Genomic DNA, 22,519 nt, shown 5'->3' with positions numbered 1-22,519 from the left:
TGTATGCGCACTTAAAGCGTTGTGATCTGATTAAGGATACGCAGCATGGCTTTGTGAAAGGGAAGTCTTACCTTACGAATCTGGTGGAATTCTTTGAGGAGGTGACAAAAATGGTCGACGAAGGACGAGCCGTTGATGTCGTCTATATGGATTTCAGTAAGGCGTTTGACAAAGTCCCTCATGGTAGGTTGGTACAGAAGATTAAAGCTCATGGGATAGGTGGTCCGGTATCTAGATGGGTAAAGAACTGGCTTGCAAGGAGGAGTCAGAGAGTAGTAGTGGAGGGGTCCTTTTCTAGCTGGACGTCTGTCACTAGTGGTGTGCCGCAGGGCTCGGTACTGGGACCTCCTCTTTGTAGTGTATATAAATGATTTGGAAGAGGGAGTAGGTGGTGTGATCAGCAAATTTGCTGATGACACCAAGATGGCTGGATTAGCGGGCAGTGAGGAGCAGTGTCTGGCAATACAGCGGGATATTGATAGGCTGGTTGATTGGGCAGATACGTGGCAAATGGAGTTTAATCCGGATAAATGTGAGGTGATGCATTTTGGCCGGAATAATGTAGGGGGGAGTTATATGGTAAAAGGTAAGCCCGTAAGGAGTATAGAATCTCAGCGAGACCTGGGGGTGCAAGTGCACAAGTCTTTGAAGGTGGCATTGCAAGTGGAGAGTGTGGTGAAGAAAGCCTATGGTATGTTAGCCTTTATAGGAAGGGGTATATTCTATAAGAGCTGGAATCTAATGTTGCAGTTGTACAGAACGTTGGTTAGGCCGCATTTAGAGTACTGCGTCCAGTTCTGGTCGCCTTACTAGCAGAAGGACGTGGAGACTCTGGAGAGAGTGCAGAGGAGGTTTACCAGGATGTTGCCTGGTATGGAAGGACTGGGGTATGAGGAAAGATTGAAGAAATTGGGGCTCTTTTCCCTTGAAAGACGCCGACTGAGGGGGGATCTAATAGAGGTATATAAGATTATGAAGGGTATAGATAGAGTAAACAGAGATAAGCTATTTCCAATGATAGAGACACATAGGACAAGGGGCAATGGACTTAAGGTGAGGGGGGAGAGGTACAACACAGATATTAGAGGGAGGTTTTTCACACAGAAGGTAGTGGGGGTATGGAATGCTCTGCCAAGTATGGTGGTGGAGGCAAACACACTAGAGTCATTTAAGAGTAACTTAGACAGGCACATGAGTGGGTTGGAGATGGGTGGATATAGGAGATTGTTTTAAATAAGGGTCATTAGCATTGGGGCGTCCCTGGTAATGTAAATGGATATGGTATGATAATAATGTTTTTTCTCTTTTCATTCACAGGTTTTAAGTCGGTCCGCCTCGTGTCCAACGAGGGGCATACACGCGATGGGTCGTACTGGGGCTGCTCTTGGTTGTTCGAGATTAGCCTAGTGCTTCATGTCATTAGTGTGTGCCTAAACTGGACCAGATACTGGGCAAGACGACAGCTCGGTGACTATCGCTGATTGCTGTGCAGACACATGGATTTGGGCCGGTGTCTGTGGGAGTTTGCGCATTCTCTCCGTGCTTGCGTGGGTTTTCTCCGGGTGCTCTGGTTTCTTCCCCCACCCCAAAGATGTGCTGTTAGGCTGATTGGCAGGAATAAATTGTCCCTAAATCAGATTCCCTCAATCTGGATGGCCATAAAACATTAGACAGGGGTCATGGGTGGAGAGGGGGACTGGTGGTGTTGAGATGGTGGCGCGGGCTCGTTGGGCCGAAAGGCCTGTTTCCCGGGCTGATTTTGTTCTTTGTTCAAATTCTTCTGAAATTTGTCTTTACAAGCAGTTAATGATATCTTAAAAACCATTATGGGTTTACTTTTTCTGATCACGTGTACTGTAAACCTCTGCATCCTAATCTTATTCTGCATCCCTTTGGTGACTTTAAATTCTTACACATGAGCCACTAGTGCAAATAGTTTTTCCTAATTCACGTTACTTCAAAATTGAGGTTTAAATACCTTTTGGGTCTTTTAAGTTTGCTTTCTCTATTGAAAGTTTTTTAGGATATCAAATCAAATGTGTTACTTATCAACTCCTGAAAATAGTGTTGTCAAATCTTAGTGGCACCAGGAGATGATCAAGCTATACAGCACCATCTGGTGATGTGACAGGGAGCTGTTACAGACCAGTGAAGATATTAATGTTTGAGGTCCCATTATAGCACCCCTAGTGATGTAACCAGTCGGTGTTCCAATCAGAAATGCTTACACTGCAGGTTTGAGTGAAGCTGGGAAAACACTAGGATTTTTAATATATGGATGTGTTTGTATCTGTGCAAGTGGTTACAGGTTTTGATCAGAAGGGAAAGACTGAGCAAACGTGTGTCAGAGGGAACTATATTGCTCATTTAGTCTTTCGGACAATTCATTGTGCAAGGCTTTGAGGCGTGTAACTTGTAGAAAATTGATTTAAAGGTACTTTAACAGACATGTCAAAAAGTAGTTCATGGCGTTTTATGTTGAAATTTTTGGCTCTGAGAAACTGAAGTTCAGTGCTGTTACACCAAGTGTACAAACGACATGTGAAGAATGCCAGAAATAATACAAGTTAAAATGGTGTGACTGAGTGCATTTTTTTTCAACTTGTGGTAAATACTGACATTGATAATGACTGTTTGGTTCTGAATGGAAGTACCTTACAGGGAACCTCATTCACAGAATAACTGTGAACTTTATCCAAGCAGACTTTAGATGATAGACTTTGAAGGAGTGTGATTGCACTGCTATGATTGCAGGTCAGCCTAGTTCATTTCTCTTTCCCTTTGATAATGGGCGGTTATGCTTGCCAAAAGAGGTAAAGAGGATTTGAAAGTATAAGGGATGAAAACAATCCTGAAAAGACAGAAGAAGCATACACTTAGCTGTTTTTCTATTAAGTAATTGCTGTGCTAATGCTGCCCAATCCATGGGTGTGGACCAGTGCAGAACAGGCTTGAAGTAAACTTAACACATACAAGGTAAAATGCTGAGGGTGCAGAAACCTATAGAAAGAGGAAATGCTCAGTCGGCCAAGCAGCATCGTAGGAAAGGTGCTGGTAACCTAAAAGCCAGTTTCTTTTGGGGACAGGGAATCTTGAGAGTTCACTTCAGGGTTGCCACTGGCTGAACCTGACCTATGCCTTGGAAAGCAATGACTGCAGCACAAGTTCCATGCAGTATGAAAGCAGCTTTTGTTTGGTGCCTTTCCCAGTTGTCACAATTATGCTGCTGGTGAACAAGACCGTCTTTCAGAATAATAACGGTAATAACTTTTTATTTCTGTTTGGTGCTGTGCGAGTATTGCAAACTTCTGATGCCTAAAATTTTAAAAATGGTTTTTTGTTGCTGCCAACTTTGGCAAATCCAGCAGCAAAGGTTACCCTGATGTTGCTTCTGGCTGTACGAGTTCCATACATTTGGAGCCAGCAGTACCCGCTTGGCACTTTGGTAATCTAAAGACACCTTTAGTCTGAGTTGACTGGATGCTTTGAGCACCTCAATGTACCGTTTATCCAGCTTGGTATTCACTTCCTGCCTCTTAACCCCCACCCCAAACGTGGAAAAAAAATTTTGTAAAACTTTTTGGAAAATATGCAATGCTGATAATTTTGCAGTATGCTTTTGCATTATTTTCCATTGTGTTTTTTTTATATTCCCATTCACAAAATGAACAAGGGTGTGAAGCAATAGTGTTAACTGCCAGGTTAAACATTAATGTGTTATTTGCAATATTAACTTGTCTAGAGAGACAGAAAAAATGTGCAGTAGTTTTTTTTTGCTATTCAGCTGATTTTTATTTTAATGAGCTCTAATATTGATTTGATCCATGCAACACATCTTAGAATGACCCATATACAGCATTGGTTCGAACGGTGGTGAAATTAAGAGCATCTTGGGTCAGATATGAGAGAAATGCCCAAATATTCTCATTTTGAATCAACATCTCACACTATATCAAACAAGGCAAGTTATTTTCTGAATTGTGTACCCTTAATTTACTGTAGTAACCAGCTTAGTTATTGTGCTTTTTTTTGTGCTACTTACTTCCATGTTCTAATGAAAAGCATGCTGCGTTGTTTTAGTGGTGAGTTTAACTCAGTCAAGATGGCAAAAGAATATTCATCAATAGTACCACTGGCATGAAATATTTAATGCAGGAATGTGGAATAAATTTGCAGATTAAAGGAAAATCTTGTAGAGAGCATACTCCCTTTAAAGTACACCCCCCGCCCCAGTTCATGGGAGGAAAGAGTTATAAAAATATTTATTACCTTTTTTGAAAGAATGTTATATTTCCTGTTCTATTGGGTGCCCATTATTTTGGCTCTCCTTCCCCAAATGATCAGGCCAGTGTTACAGGAGGAGGAAAAACTGCCTGGGATTCAAAATTTAGAGCAGTTTGGTAGGCAGCCTACCCTGGGAAAACGCCCAAGAGGCAGCATGTGCAGCTTACCCAGTCAATTGCATATGTTGGCTCCAAGATTGGATGCTCTCATTTGCCGCCTAGGCTAGTTTAGAGAAGCATTAAAATTAATTCACATTTAATACTACAGGAGTGATCCTGTCAGTGGTGGGTGTTTGGTTAGAAAATGTGATGTTGTTCCGTTTTAAGTCTTTTTTTAACATAATCATTGAAGAGGAAATACTGTCTCCTATATCCCCTGATTGCCCCATCCCAGACTTTCCTTTTCTCTTTAATGTTAAAGCCCTTCCAATGAATGTGGACTGTAGAAATTTAAGATTTCAGCTTACTGATATCTTGGGCTTAAAACTTTCAGTGCTAATTCTGAACTTGTAAGTTTGAGCCTGATTGTTGTCCAATAACAATATCAGCATGAGCAAACAAAAAAGACAGGATGCCCCACCCTTGGCTGTGATTTAAAGTGCAATCATTGCAGGATCTGTTCTAACAAAGCCATCCTGTTTGGAAAATGTTTCCGCAAGAATCTACAGTGACATATCTTTATCAGAAAGTTTTTATGGAACTTATTGTGTGCCTTTGCTAAAGTTTGTAATCTTTAAGTTAGGCTTTCGCTTGAAGAAGGGAACCATAATCTGCCTCTTCATCTGCAATTCTTGGAATTGTTACTATTACAGTTTTAATTGACCGAATCCTTGAAAATTATTTTGGTCTTGCCCAGGTTGTGTAGACTTGAGGTGGAGCGGTTCTTTTTTCCGTCGAGACTGTTTTAATCTTGAGCATTACCCACCAAGGAGCGGCAGCCGGGAGGAAAAAGAAACACCGCTCTTTGTCAATTCATATTGCACAATGTACAAGCTTGAAAACCATACAACCTCAGGAAAGAAATATTTCTACTGCATGGCCCGTTGCATTGAGTAAGCTGTTTTATTCCTCCCAGTGTTTCCTTGTGTGAGGGAGAGGCGCTGCAGTGAATGCCGGTTACTCCAGTTCCAATGCAGAATGAAAGCAAGCTCATTAAATTTCAAATCAACCTAATTTTCACACTGCACCGATTACCCAGACAATAAACGCACTGGCAGTTTGTTTTTATCACACTGTAGCATGTTTGCATTTAGGTTTGCTAACTTTGACAATCAAACAAGTGAGAAACCTGAATGGCACATTGCAGATTTCTTTTAGTTAAGGTGATGAGGTGCCAGTCACTGTGAACCAGATTTTTGGAATGAGTTCCATCGCTTCTTGGCCAGGCTTGTGGGTGGAGCGCTTTATAATGGCAAAAGTTCCACTGGAAAGGGTGGAAGGAAAATCTGATAATATCCCAAGTCATCCTGCTGCAAATCCAGTCAGCGAGGGTGTGGTCTTTCATTTCAACTCCCAACATAACCACTTGATTGTGTAGTGCCATTTGCTCACCACAAGTGTTTATGGAGGAAATCTATATTGGATATTACTGTAAACAGGGTTGCACCATGTCTATGTCTTGAAATTTAGACTGAGCTTTTTGCATCCCCTTTGTTTAAACTGGCCTGTATCTAAAAACAGACTGTGAAGTGAACTGCTAATAAATCTGGATGAAATGGACGAAGGATGTATTAAGAATATTCTTCTTTCAGAACAGCAGCAAGGTTGTAAATTGTTCTCTTTCCCCCCCCCACCCCCACACATACCTCTATATTCACAACCAGTAGCAGGCACCCTAAAAATGAAAACCCACACGACTGTGCTTCAGATTTTCACAGAAATACATGTGTTCATTTACAAAGCAAGGTTAGGAGTGTCCATTCTATATAAGTATTTTACATAATCTTGGGTATGTTTGAAAAAATGTACAGGTGGAGTAAGGGACTCATTCTTTGACGCTGCCATCTTGGCTGGAGTTGTATTAGATTGGGGTCAAACCTTTCTTTCAGGAAGTATCATAGCACCCCTTCAGAATCAGGTTGGGCTGTGTGACTGTAATACTGCAAGTTTACCTTTTGCAAAAGCAGGAAACATTAAATTAATCTTCAATGGTTTTGCTGTTAGCTTAGAAAAACACTTTTTTTTAATATTGTGCAAAGATTAGGTAAAGAAGGTTTACGTGATAATGACGGGAAGCGTTTGTTATAAGCAGGTTTAGCTGGGCACCTGACACTGATCACTGCTCCACTATTGTCTAATTACACCATTTAAATATTAACAAAGATAGTATTAGCAAACACAAAATGCTTCTCCAAATTGTTCAGGAAGAGGGGTTTTTTTTCCAGCAATATTTGCCAAACAAACTGTTGCGCAACAGACCTGTTATTGCCTGAAAAGATGGATTTGTGTTTTAGACAGAGATCTTTTGTCAGTTCTGAAAAGGGAAGGCAGGTGACCCTCCCTTTTTGTACCGGAAGCAAAAATGCAGCCTGCCGGAAACAGTGAGCGTATGCAAATAGCGCAGCACAGGTGTGTAAACCCTTTGACACGCCGAGAAGATATTGAAAATGAACAACATTTAAAAAGGAATAGAAACATAAACATGAGGAAAATACTTCCCTGTGCATATGAATGAAACACAGTAAAAAGTCTGACAACACCAGGTTTTAGTCCAACCGATTTATTTGATAATACTCACAAGCTTTCGAGGGGACTGCCTCTTCGTCAGGTGAATGGAGACGAAGAGGCAGTCCCCTCGAAAGCTTGTGAGTATTATCAAATAAATCGGTTGGACTAAAACCTGGTGTTGTCAGACTTTTTACTGTGTTTACGCCAGTCCAACGCCGGCATTCCCACAAATGAATGAAACAACAGATTTAAGTTCTTTTAAGATCAAAAAACTGAAATATTAGCATGATGTACTACGAAACATAGTGTGAGAAACTTGAGATGATGTTGAGTGAGGGAGGTACAGATGCTCAAAAAACTGGCTGCGTAGAGCAGGATATAGCAGCCCAGGAATCTAAGAGAAGGAAGAAGCAGGTAACAGCTAGAGTACAGACTGCCCAAGCAAAAGTGTTTCTGAACCAAGTATTAACATGTCTTACTCTCTTGTGTTCTCTGCAGTCCTACCCCACTCACTGCCTCTCCCTTTGACCTAACTCTGAGGTGAGGGGTGAATTGCCCCAAAACACTCAATTTGAACGGAGCAGCAGCAGATACTTTTTTTTTGAAAAGTAAAAGCTAGACATGTGAAAAATCCAGTTTGTTTTCTGTCCTTGTCCCTGTCATCCAAATCCTGGAGCAATCAAGCCAATCTCACCCCTGCCTCAGCTCATTTGCTGCTAAAACCCTCATCCAGGTCTTCTAAACTTCTCCCCAGACTCTGTTTTTCATTTGTGGGACATGGGCCTCGCTGGCTGACCAGCATTTATTCCTAATTACCCTTGAACTGTGACCATTTCAGAGGGCAATTGAGAGTCAACCACATTGCTATGGCTCTGGAGTCACATGTAGCCGGGCCAGATAAAAGTGGCTGATTTCTTTCCCTAAAGGACATTAGTGAACCAGATGAATTTTTTCAACAGTTGTTTCATGGCCATCAGTAGATTTTTAATGCCAGATTTTTTTTATTGAATTCAAGTTGGATGGATGTAAGAGAACTCTAGAAGTCCTTGCATCCTTCTGGCTGGCCTCTCATGTCAGGCTGACGGATGGCAAAACATCTGCCAAAGCTCTGCCCTTGTCCTAAATCACACCAAGTTCCATGCATCCATCATCTTGAATTCATTGATATACAGTGGCTCCTGTTTATGCAACACCTCACTCTCAGAATTCCAGTTCTTGCTTCCAAATTCCAAAGTGGCCCCGCCCTGACCGAGCCCTGTAATTTTCTCCACTCCCACATCATCGTTATCAGCAATTCTGACAATTCTGACCTCTTCCACGTCCCTTGATTTCAATTGTTTTACCTTTGGCAGATTAAAATTGAGGGTAATTTTCTTGAGCCACAATTCGTTTCTAAGTGTTCACATTTCCTTTTGCCAATTCTTTATCTTGAATATAAGAAAGAAATTGGAGGCATGGTGACACAGCGGTTAGCACTGCTGCTGCTCATTGCCAGGGGCCTGGGTTCTATTCCCAGCTTGGTGATTTGTGCGGAGATTGCAGGTTCTCCCTGTATCTCTGTGGGTTTCCTGCAGGTGCTCTGGTCTGAAAGATGTGCTGGTTAGTAAGTTGGCCATGCTAAATTCTTCCTCAGTGTGGCTACTAGGGGATTTTTAGTCCCCTAGTCTAAACTTCAGTGCAATGTTAATATAAGCCTATTTGTGACACTAATAAGTGAACTATAAAACTACAGGTTACATGAATTGGAATAGGCCGTTGCAAAAGTTTTTTTCAAAAGCTAAACTAGCTTGGGGTTTAAGCCAGAAGTTGCAACATTGGAGCATTGGCCTCCCAGTTGGAAATAACATTTTGGATCTGAACCTTTTCTGCTTGCCAGTTTTGGTGGAATTGTCTAGACCATTTCCTGGCAAAATTACCCATTGCTGCACATAGTAACATGGAGTATGGTGGCAAGAATTATCTGGTAACCTGGGGATTAACTTGAGATGATTAAATATTGGGAAGGCAGTGGAGAATTTAATACTTGAATCGACCATCGTTGTTGCACAATATTTTCCCTAGTTTTTTGCATCTAGTGAGATCAAAAGCAACAGAGTCTAACAGGCCATGAATCCTTATTTTAATGGTCTTGGATCAGCAATGTAAAAACAGATTTTTCCACTCCTGGCTGTAGATTAGTCAAACATTTGAGAGCAATAAAAAAATTAAAAGATTTTTAAAAATAACTTATAAATAAAAGTTTCATCCTTGTTCCAAATGTTTTATGGTACCTGTTGAAAAAAAATTACTGTTTATTACTTTGCTGCCAAAGTGCCTATTTGTTTTTGAAGACTAGATGTCAAAACTCTTTCTAGTACTGGATGGAAGAGAAAACTAATTTCTGTATTTGTGGAGACATAAATAAACCTTTATGCACTCTCGGAGATGTTTGCATTTATAAGCATACCAAAGTCGACTCCAGATAAAGCTGTTGTTAATATTTAACCAGTGCGTGTTGCTGCAGCACTAAAGTATAATTTGGCTTAAATCATGTGTTTTTTGATGCTTTCTTTCATTTATTGAATATATGAATGGCAACACGGGCCAACTCTTAGACACTGTAATCAGTGTTTTTGCCTTGTAACTGCACTCTGAAACGGTAGCCAGACAATTCTTGCTGGCATACTCCATATTACCATGTGCAGCAATGGGTAATTCTGCCACTCGGTTGTATTCAAGTAGGTGACTCACCCCAACCTTCATGAGGGCAAATAGGGATGGATAACATGCCTACATCCCACGAATGAATAACAAATAAAGTCATGTAATGATTTACAATCTAATTACCCAAATCAAATGCACATTTTCCATGATATGAAGATATTTCATGCAGGCCATAGTCAGACCAAAGATAGATGGCAAGATTATGGATAGAAAATAACATACAGTTTTGGATTTGTGAATGAGAAAGTTATGGTCATAATTTAACAGCATGGGCCTTTTCTTAATAGAACTGATGAGGCTGAGAGTGACCTGACGCACACCTTTTAGGGGCGGCATGGCACTACAGTGGTTAGCAGTGCTGCCTCGCATCCCCATGGACCCGGGTTCAATTCCGGCCTCGGTGACTGTCTGTGTGGAGTTTGCATGTTCTCCCCATGTCTGCATGGGTTCCCCCCAATGCTCCAGTTTCCTCCCACAGTCCGAAGATGTGCGGGTTAGGTGGATTGTCCTTGCTAAATTGCCCCTTAATGTCAGGGGGATGAATAGGGTAAATGTGTGGGCTTACAAGGCTAGGTCCTGGGTGGGATTGTTATCGGTGCAGACTCGATAGGCTGAATGGCCTTTTTCTGCACGTAGGGATTCTATGATTGTATGAAGATTGTGAAAGTTTATACAAGACAGATTCCGCATTAAGATAGACACATTTAAAATAATTTTAACAAATTTGGGAAAAAATGGATGATAGCTGCAATTCCGAATTGTCTGCCGTAAGTTTTTAATGAGATAGAATGTCTCTTGATAAGGAGGAATATTTAAGGGGCAAAAGAAATAAGGTAGAACGTGAAAATTGTAGCCAAGAATAGATCAGCAACATCTTCAAACTTGCATTTTCCCTCACCCTCCCCAAAAGCCACAACTTCTGTCAGCTTCAATATGTTACTGTTTCCACATTTAGCTCTATGAATGTTTCTCTTCTGATTGTAATTATGACTCTTGAATTTTAACATTCATACGTAAGAATTTTGCCATCTAGTGAAAATTTTACATTAATATTTTAATTATACAGTGCTAACTATTGTATCATAGCATTAGTACTGAATTTGCTTTAGCACTTTATCAATTGGACTGTAGCTTCAGTGCATTTACATTTCAGTTTTGAATGATATTGACATTACATTTAGAACTGATGCTGTCCTATGTTTGGTTTTTAAGGCCTGTATTATTAGGTCCTGCCTATGTTTGATTTGTTTTTCTCTGTGTTATTTTGAGCACTGTGCTATCATATTGACTATGATCAGCATAACATGTTTAATTTAAATTTGGGTGGTTCTTTCACTTCTCTCTTTAGTTTTCAGTTTATTGCGAGGCAAGGTGCCTCCTTTAAGGAGTTGATAGTCTGTAGGTGTTAAGTCACATGTGCCAATGTTAAACTCTTTCACGTTAAACTTGTCAGATGCAAGCATCTTCAGGTGATCTTGCATATTCTATGTGCTGCTCCCAAACTGCAAGGGTGGGAAGGGCAACCGTTGCTAATCTCATTAAGAAGGCCCAGGATTAGCTGGCTTTCTCGAGACCTGATGGTTGTCCCTGATGAAGGAATTCAGCTGCTGGGCACAGGTTGTGTGCACTCATGTGCAGCCACTCCACACAACTTATTTAAAGATCAGCCGCAGGAGGTAAAATTATTTAATTTTGAAGACTGGCAATAAAAATACATATTATAAAAATGTCTGCTGCTGCATTTTGTTCAAAGCTGTTGAAATGAACACTGTTTCCTCTACACTGTATTACATTGTTCAGATTCTGGTTATTGTATTTGATTTGCTACAAATAAAATGTTTAAACTAGCCATTGAAGTTTTGGATGGATATTGCTGGAGCACATGCTCACAAAATATGAAAGATTGTTGTAACAAATAATAGTGCTCCGATAGAAAGTTGGATTATTAACCTGTACAGTATACTTTTAAAGTCTGATTGAATAGTATTTTGGTGTATTGTCTGGAAATCATTAATTCTGTTGTGCTTCATTGTTGCGTGTGTCTTATTACTGTCATGATAGTTGCATAGAGGTCATGTGCGCTGGGGAGGCAGTCAGCTCATTTGGCTAAATGACTGGAGTGTGATGCAGGATGTTGCCAATGGCGCAGATTACTAGCTGCACTAGCTAGTACCCTGTACTAGCTGTAGTATTCATGGAGGCCTGCCCCCTCACCTTACCCCACGTTTGTGGAGTAGTGCCCCCTTAAGCAATATATTGTTTTTCTCTAATAAAGAGATGCCTATGGCCCTTTTGTGGATTATGGCTAATTACCTTACCTTTATAGAGGTCATCTTCAGTTACATTTGAAAGAATAACATTCAGCAGTCAGAACAATTTTAAATCTGAATTGTAATTTAAGTGCGTATTTTCAAATTGGATGTCAAGTAATTCAGCATCCTGCAATTATCTGGATCAAAATTTAACATTGAGATGTGCTCGTTCTTAGTTAGCATTCAGAGGGTTAAAATCATGAAGGAAGTAGAATATAGCTGCCTCCTGTTTGACAGAATCTGCGCTGTTTACTTTCCCCACCCCCATTCCGTCATTACCTTCTGTGGTTCCCTTTCACTGCTCGGCGTCTGTAGATGTAAGTGTTCGCAGATGTTAGTGAAACATTGACTGAATTACTGTATGTCCATTTTCTTCCAGATAAGGGAGCTGAAGGCTGTGACTGCCCTTTCTTTATTTTAGAGGTTATGGGGAGGGGGGGCTGGGGAGCTAACCCCGGATGAATAGGGGGAATAGAGTTAATAGAAGTGCAGCCTGTAAGAGATGAGTTTCCGATCAGTTTGAAGCCAGGCATACAGTACCTCTGTGTAGCAGTGGGGCTGGTCTCATTGGGTTGAGGCATTTTCAATATAGAGAGCATAGTGTCATCTGGCACACTCAGCCATTTATGAGATACATCAGACTATTGGACTGCTGCCCAGAATATTGCCGCAATACTTGTTGCGATTGGCTGTTCCCTCCATCAAGCATAGTTTCACGAGGAAAGCCAACTCCTTTTTTTAATCTGCAATAGCATGGCTGACTGCAGTATGCTGCCTTGTTAGTACTGCTTCCGCTCTCATCTCGAGTACGTTGAAAGTGATCAACAGCTTTATACAATATAGCAATGCTGGCGCAAGTAGCGTGGAAGTTATTATGCTAAAACATTGATTTTGCTTTTTTTCTTTTTATCAACAGGTCGGTGATAAAAAGTGCCTTTACTGAAGTCTGTGTTACTTGGAACTGCTTTTAGGTCAATCTGCTCTCTTCAGACTTGCTTGTTGCCAATTAAACAAATGTCTGACCTAATGTGCAACTGAAAACAGAAAACGCCTCTGCTGCATCTGTAGCTGCTGCCTCATCTTAAACTGGCCGTGACACCAAAAAAAACTGGGACAACAATCTGCTGCAAGAGGAACTAAACCAACAGAGCTGAATGTGCCGAATGCAGTAAAATCAATAACTGGAAGCGACTCGAACGTGATTAGTATTCAATCAACGAGTGTGATTGCATCAAAATAACTTTTTATTAAAAGCAGCAAAGTGCTGTGTCAGCAGAAGTACGATATAAAACAGCCGGACGTGCCACCAACAAGAAGGGGTTAAAACCCCACAACTCCCAACTGGTGACCGATCACTTGATGAGTTGTCTGTTTTAATGTTGACTAGCAGTCAGCAAAACTATTCCCCAGCAGCATTTTATGAAGTAATTTCTTGCTTTTATGACCATTGAGAGGCATTTTTATATTTTAAAAAAAAGAGCTATATTTTTGACTTTAATTCTATTGACTGCTGCATTCTTCCCCCAAGAATCGTGATATTAAGTTGTTCTGAACCACGTTTCACTTGGACGACTTATTATGGCTGTAAACGTTACTCCAGTACGTGATACAAAATGGCTGACGTTAGAAGTGTGCAGACAGTTTCAGAGAGGGACATGTTCACGTTCAGACCAGGAATGCAAGTTTGCACACCCACCAAAAAGCTGTCAGGTTGAAAATGGGCGAGTTATTGCATGCTTTGATTCCCTTAAGGTAAGGAATTTTAATGTTGAGCTTTTCAATAGTGTGGTTTCTAACCTTGTGGCACAAAATCCATTGACTTGTTCTGTAAACCTTGGCAATTGTACCTTAGAAATGTGCATCCGTGTTAGAATTTGACAATTTTTAACAGTATTGAGAATTTTATTGCATGTTGAAATAAGCACTTCTTAATGGTAGGAACACTTTAATATCCTTCAAAGCCACAGTTGAGAAGGTTCATATGACTTTTACATATTTGCCTTGTAGCATCTTTGGAAATAAAGATTTTACCTAGCACTAATTATTATTTTAAAACCTTCCTGCCCTCGCTATGTGCTAGTTGGAAATTCTCTCAAGATTTCTCGTAACTCCCAGCGTGCTCTACCCAATGTTTACCATGGCTTATTTATTCTTTAACTCTTTGAAGCCTTTTTTCTCGTCAAAACAACCATTCTTACTTCTGTTTTACGTGTACATATGCACCCGTGCACACACTTCCATCTCTCATTAAAGCAGAACAGCACAAATTTGTGTTTTTGATGAATAACTAAGTCATCAATCTCCAGATCTGTGTGCCATACAACAATCTCCACTCCCAAAGTTGCCATTCAAAGCTCATCTGCATGGCAAAGGTTTCTTTTCTCCAAAGTTAACCACTTCCCCATAACACTTATGTTTTTCCATCTTTGTTTCCAATACTCAAGATAAGGAGCTTGAAGAGCATGTGTTTCCTCTCCCTTTCCATCCTAGCCTCCTAATTTTTCCAACCCTTTGTCAGTCAGCCACTTCCTCCCATCGTCCCCATTGTCCTCTTCAGACTGTCTCTTCCATAGGATCTACCACTGCCAACAGCAATTGGGATGGATAACAAATGCTGACCTAGCCAGTGACTCCTAAATCCTGTGAAAGAATAAAAAAAATTGCTCCAAGTTTCCACCCTAATTTGGTCCCAATCCTAGCCCCCTTGCTAGCTGATTATGTTAATAGCTCCCTTCCTTTTAAGTATTGTCTTTACCTTTCAATATTGCTGCCTTCAACCCTTTACACACAAAACCCACCTTTGACCCATCCATTGTCTCTTATGTTTCCTCTTTTAAGTTACCAGAATATCATTGTTTCACTGTTCCATGACAGTCTTTGTAATGTTAACTACGCTGCTGTGTCCTCTCTTCACGGCCTAATCTTTTTGCAGCCTCCAGCATTGGTTGATCCTATACTCTTGTGGTTCTAATCCTGTCTTTCTGGACACAGCCAGCACACCTTTATCAATGGCTTGCCTTTTCTTCCCAGTTTTGTTTTGTGGGAGTCTTCTGTGGATCTATCCTTGTACTCTGCCTTTTCCTAATTCCAGTGCTGTCATTTTTGAATCATAGAATACTTATAGTGCTGAAAGAGGCCATTCAGCCCATCGAGTCTGCACCACCTCTTCAACAAAGCGCATTACCCAAACCCTATCCCTGTACCATCATGTATTTACCCTGCTAATCTCCTGAACCTAAACATCGGGGGATACTAAGGGGCAATTTATCATGGCCAGCTAACCTACCCTGCGTCTTTGGCATGTGGGAAGAAACTGGAGTACCCAGAGAAAACCCATGCAGACACAGGAGCACTTGCAAACACCATACAGACAGCAACGCAAGGCTGAAATCCAACCTGAGTTCCTGGCGCTGTGAGGCAGCAGTGCTAACCATTGTGCCACTTTGTGGTGACATCTGCTGGCCTGGTCAGCATCCACAGGCATGCTAATGACATCAAGCTGCACCTTCATATCACTTGGCATTTCTGTGCTGTCAGACTGCCCATTTGACATTAATGTCTTGGGAAAGTTGCAGGTTTCTCCCATTGAATGGCAGGGAGTTCCAAACCAGTGTTTCTGATCCAAAAGCAGAAAGTGCAGCATTTTCTGTTTTTGTTTAAGACTTCCTGCATGCACAGTGTTTTGCTTTTATTACCATTGTTTTTGTTGCCCATCACAAATTCAGTCTTTAATAAACAGAGAACAAAATCAGCCCGGGAAACAGGCCCAACGAGCCCGCGCCGCCATCTCAACACCACCAGTCCTCCTCTCCACCCACGACCATCTTCTGGCTCCATCGTCCTCCTTGGCACCACCCTTTGAATGAACAAATCGTTCTGCTTGATCCTGAGATAGGTTTGAAATCCTCTGAGACTGCATACTTCTACCTCCGTAGCATTATTTGTCTCGTTTTCCCCTTCTCACTCTCTGCAAGCTGAAATCCTTCTCAAAAGTTTTGTCACCATTTGAATTTGATTGTTCCAAAGCTCGTTCTACTGACTTTTCTTTATCGACACTGCATAGGCTTCCAACTTATCCAGAATTCAGTAGTTGTGTATGCCAAAAAGCAGAGTACTGCGGATGCTGGAGATTTGAAGTAAAAACAGAAAATAGTGGTTTTGCTCAGCAGGTATGGCAGCATCTGCAGAGAGAGAGAAACAGTTAACCTTTCAGTTGGATCACATTTCTCCAGTACTGGGAGAAGTTAGAGTTATAATAGTTTTTGAGCAAAGTTTGGCTAGGTCAAAGACAAAATAGACATGTATATGATAAGGTGGAAGGCAGGAGAGATTGGATGACAGAAGAATTAGTCTTCAAGAGCCAGAGTTAATGGTGATAGGGCAAAAAAAACAAAAGATGTGCCTAGAGCAGGTATGCTTCTGGATGATCTATGTCCATTAGCCCATCCTTGCAGACTCACACAATTTCAATGTCCCCCAATACTTTAAAATTTAAAATTTCCACAATCGTTTTCCAGTCTGTCCATATTGTTCTCAACTGCACTTGTAAGACCCGTGTCAGACTTGACCTCCCACACTCTTCAATCTTTTGGCTTCTGTACTCCATTCCTTCTGTCCCACTGCTTTTAGCAACATCTTATTGAAACTCCCTCCCAAGATCCCTTTACTTTGCCTTCTGGCAAAGTAATGTTCCCTACTTCCTAATTTATTTCCAGCCCAGTCCTAGATAATCCTGGTATCCCACAAAGTGTCTGGAGATGTTTCATACATTAAAAACATTATACAAATAAAAGTTCTTTTTGTTGTAATAGGAGTGTCAGCTATAGTCAAAAGTGCTTAAAATCTCATTTTGTGGTTTTTATGAAGGTGCAGAAACAATTTAGTTTGATCACAGTGAATTTTTAAAAAATCATTCATGGGACATGGGCATTGCTGGCTGACCAGCATTTATCACCCATCTCTAGTTGCCCGAGGGCAGTTGAGAGCCAACCACATTGCATTGGCTCTGGATTCACATGTAGGCTAGACTGAGTAAGGATGGCGCATTTCCTTCACTAAAGGACATAAAGGTTTTTCTGACAATAGTTTCACGGTCATCAAAAGATTCTTAATTCCAGATGTTTTTAATTGAATTCAAATTCCACCTGTGCTGTGACGAGATTTGAACCCTTGTCCCCAGAGCGTTAACTGTGTTTCTGGATTAATAGGGCAGTGATAATGCCATTAGGTCATCGCCTTCCCTTGTGTTTGTGAAAACATACACTAATCAGACAGCTAAAACAGTAAACCATTGAGTAATGGGGTGCAAATTTTGATCCCATCAGCAACTGACATTCAAAGCCACCTTTCATTTGGGTGACTTTAGATTAGTGAGGTTCACTTGTTACTGCATGTTAGACTGCCCTGGTGGGGTGAAGAGAACAGGTGGACGAGGGGAACTGACTGGGCTAGGTTTGAAAACCTTTTTAGGTTGGGGTGGGTGAGATATGAAGGTAATGAGAAAAAAAATAACTTATTGCAGATTCTGGCTGATCACAAAACTATTTTTATAAGAACCATATTGATGTCTAAAGGATCAGCCCATTCTGCTCAGTTCAGGGAAGCAGAACATTTTGCTTTGATGGTGAACTTGAGACTCTCCAGTAACAGTGCGTTGCTAATGTTCTTTCACCACTGTAATTTTTTTAAGTCTTTGATGCCCTTGAGTTGCAAATCAGACTTTCTAACAGAGTGGTGATAACATTGCTGGCTATGTTGTAAGAATGGCCCCACAATACATATTTGATTGCTTCTGGCCCACTGTATGTATTTTCTGTAAAATAATGCAATACAGTCATTAAAAGTTCTAAATTGTCCATCCTCAAACACCAAAAAAAAATTCTCCAGTTCCATAAAACAATTTAAATTTAATCCAGGGAAAGACCTTTCAGTTTAGCAATAATTTCCTATTTGCTCTTATTGCCATCAGTTCTCAACCTTAGCTGAAAGAGATTTCATAAATGAGCTTGTTTTCCGTAATCTGTTCGCTAAAGTTACTAGAAGTCAGTTCATTGCTCATGTTTATCTGAAAGGAGACCAGTGTATTTAGAAACCTACATCTTTTATAATGCTAATTACGAGATCACAAAATTGTCACTCAGTCCTCTTATCCATTCAGAAAGAACCTGCTCCCTGCCCTCTCCTTCACAGTGTCCAAAGATCACTTAAATAATTCCAGGGAGATTTCTTCCATTACCTTACCCAGAAGTCCATTTGCTATTTATGTGAAGTAATTTTGATATCCTTCCAAGGTTAGCTACTCAGTCATTTGGACTTGTGCTATTGCAGTTATTGTTTGATTTGATTTTAACCATTTAATTTCTATACTTCTACTGTCTCCTTTCAAAGATGCATTACCCAAAACGTTCCTACTTTTCCTTGAGATGAATTCTCCTACTGTCCTGGCCACAGCTTTCCCTCTCGATTAGCACCATTAAAAACAGATTATCTGTCCAGTTACTGTTTACTGGACCTTGCGTGCAAATTGGCAGTTGTACTTACAAGTTGTATTTACCCACATAATACTCTTCGTGTTTCTAGTCTATGTGCTGTCCCTCAGTGATCATTCGAAAATAGCATCCATTTGCTTTGTGTACATTGATGTCCAATTCTATCGTGCCATCACCTCTCTCAATCCTGCCGCTGTTGTTGTCACTGCTTATTCAGCATCCGATACTCATACAGCAGAAACTTAAGCCAACTAATTACTGGGAAGACTCGGACCAAAGCCATTTTCTACTCTCTCTAACTTTGAGATCATCAAAGCAACATGCCCTATCTCAGACCAAGTCCTGTTCAGCTATCGCCCATGTGTTCACTGAGCTACATTGGCTCCCAGCTAAGCAATGCATTGATTATAAAATTCTTGTTTCCAGATCCCTCCATGGCCTCGCCCCTTCCCATTTCTGTAATCTCCTTCACTCCTGAAACCCTCCAATTCTGTCCTCTTGCATTTCCTGGATTTCCATCAGTCCACCATTAACAGCCATGGCTTCAGCTAGTAAGGCTCTAAACTCTGGAATTTACTCTCTGAATTTCCCTGCCACTTTCCAGTCTTGTTTTTCATCATTGTCTTAATATCTCCTGTGGCTTGGTGTCAGTATTTTTCTGATATTGCTCCCAGAATGTGCTTTGGGATGCTTTACAATGTTAAAGTTTATTAATTAGTCACATGTAAGGCTTACATTAACACTGCAATGCAGTTACTGTGAAATTCTCCCGGCCGCCACAGTCCGGTGCCTATTTGGGTCAATGCACGTGACCAGCACATCTTTCAGAATGTGGGAGGAATCTGGAGCACCCAGAGGAAACCCACGCAGACACAGGGAGAATGTGCAGACTCCACACAGTGACCCAAGCAGTGAATCGAACCTGGGTCCTTAACACTGTGAAGCAGCAATGCTAACCACTGTACCACCATGCAGTACGAGTTGTTGAATCCAAAGTATATAATCATGTACAGAATGCTTTGGGATCCTTCTGTGATGTTGAGCTACTATATGGACATGAGTTCCTTTTTGCCCCCTCTTTAAAACCTTTTTTTTGCTTTTGGTACAATGATCTGTCTCCTGGGAATGTTATTTACAGCCTTCAGGACTTGAATGGTTGCCTTGTGACTCAATGCCCACAACTGGAAGCTTTACCAATGTGTGATTTAATGAGCGCAGTCTAAGTGAGAAATGTCAGGAATGAAGAATAGAATACTTCTCCAATTCTTGCACTCAGTACCAGTACGCACCAGTCCCCAGCCAATAAATTGCACCCAATTGCACAGTGAATCTCAATCATTGTCTTAAATGTGTACATCTGTAACACTTTTCATAATTATTAGTAAGGAGAAGGCTTATCATTGCTATCTGTGCAGGACTTGGCAGTGTGCTAGTCGGCTACTACATTTCATGCACCAAGGATTACATGTCACATCATTGGTTTTAAAGTGCTTTAGGATGTTCTGGGGGTGTGAAAGATGCTAGACCAATGTAAGTTTGCTCTTTTCTGAGTTCAAACCCAGCTCCCAGAGGTGAAACAGCCACCACCATTCGCTGTCATTGAGGTCATGTTTGAAATTGGAGCAGCTTTTTGTGCAAAACACTTTTAGGCGTTATCTATTTCTGTTTGAGTTGGCTCTCAGCTCGAAGTGAGCTGTTGCACAAAGATTTGTCATTGGGTTGATTTTAACTTCTGTTTACTGAAATGTGATCCAACACTTGCTGACATGCTTTTGCAATGAAACTATTTTATTAACCAGTTTAAACAAGATACTGTGACTGAGATGACTGATCAATCCATTCCAAAAATCAGGAGATAAGAGTGTCTGAAGGGTTAAACCCTGCTGGGTAAATGCTAAAGTTATTTCCTAATTTTTTTTGACAGTTTTAAATGTGACTGACAAAGCAAGCATGGTTTTCTGCATGCCTGTTAAAATTCTCCTTATCTGAGTTTGGGCTGTGGGATTTATGAGTACCAGAGTACTGAAAATATAATATTTTGTCCATGTCTTATTTCCTACCTATGGTTCGGCAAAGGTAAATCAAAGGTGTACTGTATTGTTGAAAATAGAACTAAATCTAATTTATTTTCAACTTTAGAATATTGAAAATTGGTAAGGTCAGCACCAGCAGCAATTTGGATTTATATGGCGCCTTCAGATTAGTAAGCTGTCCCTCATGGTACTTCACAGTAGTGTCGCCAGAATTAGATGCTGAGCCACGTAAGATGATGTTAGGTCAGATGATCAAAAGTGTGGTCAGAGGTTGGTTTCAAGGAGTATCTGAAAGAGGAAGGAGCAGCGGGGAAAGCACGTTATGGAGGAGGATGACAAAATCCATTTGATGCACATTAATTTATCCAAAGATCCTAACTCGTTTCCTTCCCCTCTCTCCAAACACCATTTCAGTGGCTGACTGTTTCTTGTAACGTTCTAGTCTTAGACCTTGTACTAATCTTTCTGGAAATCTATCTCTTATAGCAAAATTTTAGGCATCAAGAGTAAATTTCTCTATCACTTGACTCTGTACCCCTTGTCATAATCTTAACTCTTTTTTTAAAAGAATATTTTGGTTTAAATACTGGAAATACTCAGCAGGTTTGACAGCACATGCGGCGATAGAGCATTTCAGTTCAGTTAACTTTAATTTAAAAACGTGAATATTCTGCATTAATATTTTTCATAAGCATGTTATTGACTATACCTCTAAGAATCACTTCTCAGATGCCTCGTTGAGAAACCAAAAGATTATCCAATCTTTCTTCATTGCTCAGTCCTTCAGCACTAAGGATTAGCTGATGTAGATCTTTCCCTTAAATTGTTGGTTAAGCTCCCCAAAACGAGAGCCTTCTGCTGTATCCAAACTTGCACAAAGTCTCACTTACCCATCACCTCCAGTGCTTGCTGACCAGTATGAACTGCCTGGCTGGCAGCAGCTCAGTTTTAAAATCCTTATTCTCAAATTTCTCTCTGGACACACCCCTCCCTATTTCTGTGATCTCCAGCTCTACACAGTCCAAAATATCTGCACTCCTCCAATTCTACCCTCTTGCCCATCCCAATTTTAATGACCTTACCATTAGTGGCTGTGCCTTCAGCTGCCTAGGCTCTAAGCTCTGGAATTGCCTCTCTCAATCCTTTCAGTTCTTAAAATGCTCGGCTTAGAGCTTCCTCTTTGACCCAGGTTTTTTGGTTATCTGCTGTTGTATCACCTTGTGGATACGCCGGCGTTGGACTGGGGTAAACACAGTAAAAAGTCTGACAACACCTGATGAAGGGACTAACCCCGAAAACTAGCGAGTGTACTATCAAATAAATCGGTTGGACTTAAACCTGGTGTTGTCAGACTTTTTACTGTTATATCACCTTTGCATAGCTTGGTGTCAAATTTTGTTTGAGGATACTCTTATGAAGCACCTTGAGGTGTTTTACTTCATTTGTGATTCCAAATGAATGCAGCTTTTTAGACTTGAAAGGAAATCTGTTATCTGTCAATGGCAGGATCTATCCAACTGCCAATTGTCCTTTTTAATTAAAAAAAAGAAGCAAAAATCCAATAATTTCAGACATTATTCCATCAGTTTCTTCAGTTTTAAATATGACATGAAGATGTGCATACAGCTCCATTTAATTAAAATACTTCCATAATGGTTAAGTAGTGTGAGCAATTTCTCAAAATGAATCTGGTCCCAACTTGACTCTCACTATCTTAAAGGTTCAGGCAACACTGAGGTTTTCATGGCAGTAATCCAATGGTTAATAAATGTTCAAACAGGACAGAAATATATGGAATTCTTTGTACGCCTTTCAGATATTTTAAAAGAATGTTAGGAATGTTTGCCTGCAGCGACTCTTTACCCCCCCCCTCCCGCCCCAGACTAGTGATCTTCCTTATCTTTTGCTTCCTTGTGAAATGAGTGTTAATGGTTCACAATCTGATGTGTAGGAATAGCATCCACATCTTCATGAGAATTATTCTCTTTCATTAAAAACGCCATGGTACTTTTGTGTACTATCAATTTACATCT

At 40.6% G+C, this 22,519-nt stretch overlaps 1 protein-coding gene across 14 annotated transcripts in view; it reads left to right on the top strand.

Moving 5' to 3' along the window:
• mbnl2 (muscleblind-like splicing regulator 2) overlaps positions 1 to 22,519 on the top strand; it is a 99,813-nt gene that overhangs the window by 13,815 nt on the left and 63,479 nt on the right. For 9 of the 14 annotated variants that reach the window (XM_080198081.1, XM_080198080.1, XM_080198071.1 and 6 more), the window contains one exon: positions 12,882 to 13,717. In XM_080198081.1, coding sequence (XP_080054207.1) covers positions 13,544 to 13,717 — 174 coding nt within the window. In that variant the 5' untranslated portion in view covers positions 12,882 to 13,543. Of the gene's footprint in view, positions 1 to 3,840; positions 3,962 to 5,314; positions 5,336 to 12,234; positions 12,283 to 12,690; positions 12,772 to 12,881; positions 13,718 to 22,519 lie in introns of those variants that run through there. The other 5 variants (XM_080198076.1, XM_080198074.1, XM_080198077.1 and 2 more) reach the window with 4 other exon arrangements.

Source organism: Carcharhinus amblyrhynchos, chromosome 10, assembly GCF_965287045.1.
Source record: "Carcharhinus amblyrhynchos chromosome 10, sCarAmb.v2.hapA, whole genome shotgun sequence".
NCBI lineage: Eukaryota > Metazoa > Chordata > Chondrichthyes > Carcharhiniformes > Carcharhinidae > Carcharhinus > Carcharhinus amblyrhynchos.
The sequence above is the reverse complement of the archived record's forward strand: the minus strand, read 5'-3'. Positions and strand labels throughout refer to the sequence as shown.